Source organism: Pangasianodon hypophthalmus, chromosome 24, assembly GCF_027358585.1.
Source record: "Pangasianodon hypophthalmus isolate fPanHyp1 chromosome 24, fPanHyp1.pri, whole genome shotgun sequence".
Lineage (NCBI taxonomy): Eukaryota > Metazoa > Chordata > Actinopteri > Siluriformes > Pangasiidae > Pangasianodon > Pangasianodon hypophthalmus.
The window spans coordinates 5,895,556-5,903,265 of NC_069733.1; the positions used below are offsets into that span (position 1 = coordinate 5,895,556).

The following is a 7,710-nucleotide window of genomic DNA, read 5'->3' on the forward strand; positions in this document are numbered from 1 at the left end:
AAGTATAACAATGGCCAAATTTAATAAAGTAAGTCTTGATGAAACTTACATGATTAGGATAAAATGGAAGTGGTTCAAACTTAGCATCTATCTTGTGAAAAGCCAGCTCCTGCTCAAGCTCATACTGCTTCTGGCAGGCCCGGGTCAGCTCTGTGGTCTTCTGTTTTAGCTGGAAAATAAATTAAATGGTGTTTAAGAGCCAATATTTCAGGTACAAGCATCAATATAGAACATAAACTCCACTGCAAACATATTCCATAAAGGTCACTGGACGTAATCAGTGCATTTTGCAGATGTAAAATGCATGTACGTATCTGGATCTAACAACTTGACTTATGCATGCAGAAAGTATTGTAGCATGCTTACGAAGACAGCAGTGCTATATCACATCACTCTAAGTGACTACCTGGTGGCACAGGAGAAAGTCATGACATTTCACTTCAATAGGACTTCGGGAACTGGTTGATGATTGATCTAACAGAAACTGATTGGACACAAATGAATACCTTGTAGAAAGAATCCAGCAGGGGAACAGGTAATGGAGGCTGAGAACGCAGCATGGAAAAGCAGCATACAGACAGAAATGGCATGCACAGTTTATAAAAGAACATGCATGTATCTCTATCTATTTGTGGAAAGATTGTAATAAAGAACGTATGAAAATAAGGTACAGACAGCTGACAAAGGTAAAACTGGTGGCTCTATTATGCTGTGGGAGGCTATTTATTTATTTTGCTGGCATGTTTAGGAAGAGTCACTGCAAATCAACACAAAGCTCTTCTGACTTGATCACCTTTAACCTATGATAAAACATTTCTATCACGACAGGCATGGACTCTTCCAGGGAGGCAATGTCCCCATCCACAGGGCACAAGCACTCACTGCATGGTTTGATGAGGATGAAAAAGATGTAAATCAGACACTATGGCCTTCACAGATCTCAATCAAACACCTATGGGAGATTTTGTACTGAAGTTTTACACACTGCTCTCCAACACCCTCATCAAAACTTCAGCTGAGGGAATATCCTTTGAAAGAGCGGTGCTCCAACAGAATTTATGCGAAGGTGTACTGAAGCTGTTCCCAGCTTTATGCTGGTTTTACCCTTGTCATCTGTCTCTATACAGGCAAAAAAAAAAGAAATCAGTATTCAAATAAGTCAATATTCAGATAAACACCACTCACTCACTTAATCCCACCAGAGCGCTCATTCATATAATGTTCATGGAGCATAACCACTTGTGAGGTGGGAAGCACAAAGAGTCTAACTGATGCACAGTACGGCAGAATGCAAAAAAAAAAAAAAGAAAAAAAAACTTCACCTTTAGGGTGGCTGACAGATCTCTACGGAAAGTAGCAAGAAGTGAAGAGGAAATTGGCTAAAGGTTAAAAAAGAAAGAAGAAGGAAACAAGCTCAAGTTGGTTAAAGTTTATGAATAAATTGGTGTAAGCACTGAGACACTAGGCTCTCTCTCATGAATAGGCAAATTTTGTAAACACTGAAATTTAATGTCTGTTAATGCAATCTAGAAATCAGAAAAAATATGGTTGTGTCACATTATAGCCTTGAATATTATGATAAACACAGAGGGACATGGAAGCTCTGTTACACACCAGTTCGGACTTGGTGTCCAGCTCCATTTCAAGCTGTTCCTGTCGCCACTGCTGCTCCTGGCTTTCCTGCCTCAGACTCTGCTGGAGCTTCTCCTGATGTTCCAACTCCTTTAATGCTACAGCTTTCTCCTCCTGCAGTCGCTCTATCTCTGCTCCTCTTTCTTCCAGCTCTTGCTCCAGACGCTCTACCTCCTCTGTAAGCCAGAATGCAGAAGCACAGGTGAGAGAAGCTGAACATGGGAGCTACACAATTACTTGTAAATTTTATCATAATTACAATGTCTATTTACACTACAGCAACACATGCAGTCATGTGAAAAAGAAAGTACACCCTCCTTCAATTCTATGTTTTTATTTATCAATAACAATTGTCTGGTCCTCACTAACTTCTATAAACAAATATCCTCAGGTGAGAACAAAAACACAACAGTTTGTATGTCATAATTTTTTCCCAAAAAGTAAACCAACATTCAGAAACCAGGTGGCTAAAATAAGTCCACTCTTCCTACGTCCACAATCATTAAGAGCATTACTTAGCAGTCAGTTGTTACTAATGAAATGCACAAGATTATTTAACTGTCAACAAGTTAGACTACCTCTATGAAAGCAGAACCTTTGTCAGTTTAGTGGTCTAGAGCACTCAGATTGTGTCTACATCATGCCAAGAAGAAAGGTCATCAGCCGTAACCTCAGAGAAGCAACTGTTGCTGCTCATCCATCTGGGAAGGGTTATAAGGCCATCTATAAACAATTTGAAATTCACCATTCTACAGTGAGAAGGACTGTTTACAAATGGAGAGCCTTCAAGACAGTTATCAATCTTCCCAGGAGTGGGCGTCCCAGAAAATTCAGTCCAAGGTCAGATCATTTAATGCTCAGAGATATAAAGAACAGCCTAAGAGCTACATCATGTGACCTACAGGCCTCAGTAAGCACATTAAATGTTTATGGTCTTGACAGCACAATCAGGAAAAGACTGAACAAGTATGGCTTTCATGGAAGAGTGGCTAGGAAAAAGCCCCTTCCCTCCAAAAGAATATGGCAGCACAACTTAGGTTTGCAAAATTGCACCTGAACAAACCACAAAAATTCTGGAATAATAATAATAATAATAATAATAATAATAATGAGACCAAACTGGAGATATTTGGTGAAAACCAAACACAGTGTATAACCACAAACAACTCGTACCAACTGTCAAGCATGGTGGTGGTGGAGGGGTGATGATTTTGCAGCTCAGGACGTGGGAAACTTGCAGACGTTGAGATAATGATGAACTCCACTTTATACCACAATATTCTTGAGACAAATGTGAGGCCATCTGTTCAGCAGGTTAAGCTGGGCCGAAGGTGGGTCACGCAACAGGACAATGATCCCAAGCACACCAGCAAACTGACATCTCAATGGCTAAAGAAGAAAAAAATTCAAGGTGTTGGAATGGCAAAGTCAAGTCCAGACCTCAACCCCATTCAGATGCTGTGGCGGGATCTTAGGAGAGCTGTGCATTAACGAATGCCCCCAAACATCAATGAACTGAAGCAATGTTGTAAAGAACAGTGGGCCAGATGACATGAGAGACTGATGAACTCCTAGAGAAAATGTTTACTTCAGGTTATTGTTGCTAAAGGTGGTTCTACATGTTACTGAATTATAGGGTGTACTTATTTTTTCCCACCTGGTTTCTGAATGTTGGTTTACAAGAAAAGAGGGAAAATCAATCAGAGCCATTGCACAAACCCTGGGGACAGCCAATACAACAATTTGGAATGTCCTGAAAAAGAAAGGAACCACTGGGCTGCTAACAACCAGACGTCAAACAGGCCAGACAAGGAACAGATAGTCAGTGACATCACCAACACCCTCACGCAGGGCAGCGGTGAAGAGATCACAATCCACCATTCAAAAAAGACTTTGAGAGCAGAAATATAGAAGCTCTGGCTTGCATGGCTGCTTCTGGAAACAGGCTAATCACTAATCTGTACTGATGATGTAACTCATGATGGTAGCAACAGAATGAATTCAGAAGTTTACAGAAACATTCTGTCTGCCAATTTACAGAGAAATGCATCCAATCTAATTGGGAGGAACTTCATCATGCAGCAAGACAATGAGTCAAAACACACTGCCATCACAACACAGGACTTCATCAAGGGAAAAAGTGAAAGGTTTTAGACTAGCCAAGTCAATCACCTGACCTTAACCCAACTGAGCATCCATTTCACCTCCTGAAGAGGAGACTCAAAGGAGAAACTCCCAAAACAAACACCACCTGAAAGAAGCTGCGGTACAAGCCTGGAAAAACATCACAAAAAAAGAATGCAACAGTTTGGTGATGCCAGTGGGTCGCCCGCTTGATGCAGTTACTGCAGTTATCCATTCCTATTCCTCCAACACTCACCTAAAAATTGAGTGGTCTGCCACCAAAGGAGTTTAATACATACAGATAAATATCAGGAAATGAAAGCTGAAATTCTGATCTATTGATCATCAGCCACAACATTAAAACTACCTGCCTAATATTGTGTAGGTCCTGAAAGAGGCCACTGCCATTAAGGGAACACCGTTACCATGAAGGGGTGTACTTGGTCTGCAACAATGTTTAGGTAGTTGGTACATTTCACAGTAACATCCACATGAATGCCAGGACCCAAAGTTTCCCAGCAGAACATTGTCCAGAGCATCACACTGCCTCTGCTGGCTTGCGTTCTTCCCATAGTGCATTCCCCAGGTAAGCGACGCACACGCACCCTTCCGTGCACATGCTGTAACCACTGCTGACTGTTTCTGGTAGGTACTAACCACTGCATACCGGGAACACCCCACAACACCTGCCATTTCTGAGATGCTCTGACCCAGTCATCTAGCCATCACAATCTGGCCCTTGTCAAAGTCGCTCAGATCTGTACACTTGACCATTTATCCTGCTTCCAAATCATCACTTTCGAGAACTGACAGTTCACCTGCTGCTTAATATATCTTACCCGTTGACAGTGCCATTGTAATGAGATAATCAACGTTATTCACTTCACCTGTCAGTGGTTTTAATGTTATGGCTGATCAGTGTGTGTGTGTGTGTGTGTGTGTGTGTGTGTGTATGTATGTGTATATATATATGTATACAGCCCTAGTAAGAATCTGTTTTGTGAGCTTATTGGCAGACAGTGGGTAGAAGTAACTATATACCAGTGTGAAAGCGCTGATGGGCTTTTTCTCGCTCCTGCTCGCTGATTGGCTGCCCATCCAGAAACTCTAAAGATCTCAGGTGGAAGACTAAGAAGAGGCGGTAGTGGGGAAGGTCAGACACAGGGTTCTCTGCTAACTTCAGCTCAGTTAGACTTTTTAGAAGCTTCAATTTGGTGAGCTCATGAAGCTAAAAGATAAAAGAGGATAAAAGTTATGTCATGGCATGCACAAATAACCGATACATAGCTTAGGCAGAATAAGGTAAGACTAACCGAAAATATCTTGTTTTTCTGAAGATTTAGCTTCTGAAGGGATCTGAGCTTTTTCCCGACCCACAGCGGCACTTGTTCAATGCTGTTATTCTCCAGATTCAGGATCTGTAGGTTTGCCATTTGCTCTAGGCCTTCTATTTTCCTGCATGATGGAAAACAACAATTATACAACCTTTGAGTAATTCCACAAAATACAATGCTTCTTTAATAAAAAAATCTAATCATTTACCTTATTCTGTTATTGGAAAGGTGCAGCTCTCGCAACTGATGAAGCCTCTCCAACTTCTCCATTTTTTCTATGATGTTGTTACTAAGGTTAAGAACCTGAACACGGTCACACTTGTCCAAGTTCTCAATGTACTAAGAAATAAAGAGTACAATTCAACAAAATATATCACTGAACAAACACTCAGATCAAGAGGTTATGAGCAGTAGTTTAAGTGTCGTCATTCTTACCCTGAAGTATTTATCTCCATGAGGAGTGGACAGATTCAAGGAGCGCACAAGGGATAAATTGTCTTGCTTGGTCAACTTCTTAAGAAAGTCTTCAGTGATGTACCGTGTTCCTGTGCATTTGATTTCATCTTCAAACCAAATGTGAGTGAGTGAAAGTGACAGCAGTATTACAACCTTAAATATAAAGGGCTTGGAATTACAGAAGGGTAACTAACTTTACAGGAGGGGCAAAACAGAACTTTGCTCTGATAGTGTTACATCTTTTATTCATTCATTTATTTGTCATCGGTAACCACTTTATCCCCGTCAAGATCAAGGTGGATCTGGAGTCTATCCTGGGAACAATGGTCACAAGGCAGGAAGACATCCTACACACACACACACACTCACACTCACACACTCACACACACACACTCACACACACCTAACATTCTCCCTGTTTTTGTCAAACCCACGCTGACACAGGGAGAATGTTAGGTGTTTTAACATTTGTTCATATATTTACTGGCTGAACATTAATGTTTGTTTTGGAACCAGATCTAATTAAGATGTTGGGTGTCGATTATTTCATATGTAACTGTTTTTCACTTAAAATGTCACATCCTGCTGCCTCACAGCTCCAGAGTTGTATCCCAGTTCAATCTCGAGCTCAGGTTACTGTCTGCACAGTTTTGCGTTTTCTCCACATGTTTGTGTGGATTTCCTCAGGGTTCTCTGGTTTCTTCCCAACACCCAAAAACACCAAAACAAAACAAACAAAAAAAACAACCATGCCAGTGGGCATTACGGCTACTGTAAACTGTAAACTGCCTCTAGGTGTGAATCAGTGTGTGAGCATGTGTGCCGTGGGGTGCGCTGGGATGGACTGGCTTCCCCCCGGGGTGAGTTCTCCCACCTTGCTCCCAGTGTTCCTGGGATAGACTCCGGATCCACCACGACCCTGACTGGGATACAGCGGTTCCATCAGATGAATGAATGAATAAATGAATGTCACATACTTCCCTCATCCAAATCCTCAATATGTGCTGAAGAAATATAAGGACAATCACTGTGGAACTGTAAGCTTTGTGTAAATGATAATGGAGAGTTTAGCTGTGTAAGGCACATTTTTCAGGATAGATGATATAAGAGGTGTAATTTACCGTCTTCACTGAGCTCAGCTGCGTCTTCACTCAGGCTGTGGGCCGGAGCAGGGGCAGGAGCCGGAGCAGGGGCAGGAGCTGGAGCCGGAGCTGAACTCAGCACTCTGTGCACAGACGAGGCTCTGGAGGAATCACTCGTCCTCTTCATGCTCGCCAGGACTCACAGCAGCACCGTTAGCTAGCTCTGCAACTCACCTCGCTTTCACAGCACAGACCACCTCAATGAGCCCTTTCCACTAGGAATATTCACTATACTAGCACAACATGTTGTAATTCAGTTGCGTCACTGTGCTTTAATCTAGTTTAAATGCCTGATAACTGACTGCTATAATTTAGTCACTTAGTTAGCTAGCTGTACTAACTTAGCTAGCGTCTTTAACTAGTCTGGTGAGGCTGCTGATTAACCGCTGCACTAGCGTGTTCCATGTCACTGAGCGCATATTTTAATAACATGAACTAATCATGTTGCGAGCTTCTTACACACTTTATCCTCACTGTATCTCCGTTTTTATTAGTGAGGAGCTGTTAGCTTGGCTGGAAAGCAGCACTGCCAATGTGCCGAGCCCGTTTCCATGGAGACGGAGCTACACACGCGCACAGAGCTAACGCCGTTAAGGGGAGCTCTATCTGCCTGACAACATGGCGCTAACTTCACACACCTTTCCTGAAAAAAACTGGAAAACACAAAAACGGAGAATGTTTTCACTGAAGCCTTGCTTAAATGTCCACGTTTTATGGTTTGTGATAATATGTTTATTAGAAACAACCTCAAACACACAATAGAGAATAAGCTTCTGTCAAAATAAAAGTCCTAGCTAAGAAGTGAAAATGTTCAAACGGAAACAGACTGCCTTAAAAGAAATGGAGTAAATATAAAGTGTTAAATTATTTATTTATTAATAACGCTGTTTTAAAATGTGACTTAATACCTATGAGTACACAGATAGAAGGAATTATCTTAAATGAGAAGATTGTGTGGTGGGAAATACAGCTTTGTGCTAGAGTCAGGGGTAATTACACTCACCGTCCACTTTATTAGGAAC

The 7,710-nt window shown here is 41.6% G+C and overlaps 1 protein-coding gene across 3 annotated transcripts in view; it reads right to left on the reverse strand.

Moving 5' to 3' along the window:
• The window catches only part of cntrl (centriolin), a 45,622-nt gene extending 38,205 nt beyond the window's left edge, over positions 1-7,417 (reverse strand). For 2 of the 3 annotated variants that reach the window (XM_053228736.1, XM_034299314.2), the window contains exons 1-8: positions 6,668-7,417; positions 5,526-5,653; positions 5,299-5,429; positions 5,070-5,211; positions 4,798-4,984; positions 1,615-1,808; positions 1,323-1,379; positions 50-169 (exon numbers count right to left, since the gene is read on the reverse strand). In XM_053228736.1, the coding sequence (XP_053084711.1) occupies positions 50-169; positions 1,323-1,379; positions 1,615-1,808; positions 4,798-4,984; positions 5,070-5,211; positions 5,299-5,429; positions 5,526-5,653; positions 6,668-6,815 (1,107 nt within the window). In that variant the 5' untranslated portion in view covers positions 6,816-7,417. The remainder of the gene's footprint in view (positions 1-49; positions 170-1,322; positions 1,380-1,614; positions 1,809-4,797; positions 4,985-5,069; positions 5,212-5,298; positions 5,430-5,525; positions 5,654-6,667) is intronic. The other variant, XM_026940110.3, reaches the window with a different exon arrangement.
• Between the last annotated feature and the right edge of the window lie 293 nt (positions 7,418-7,710).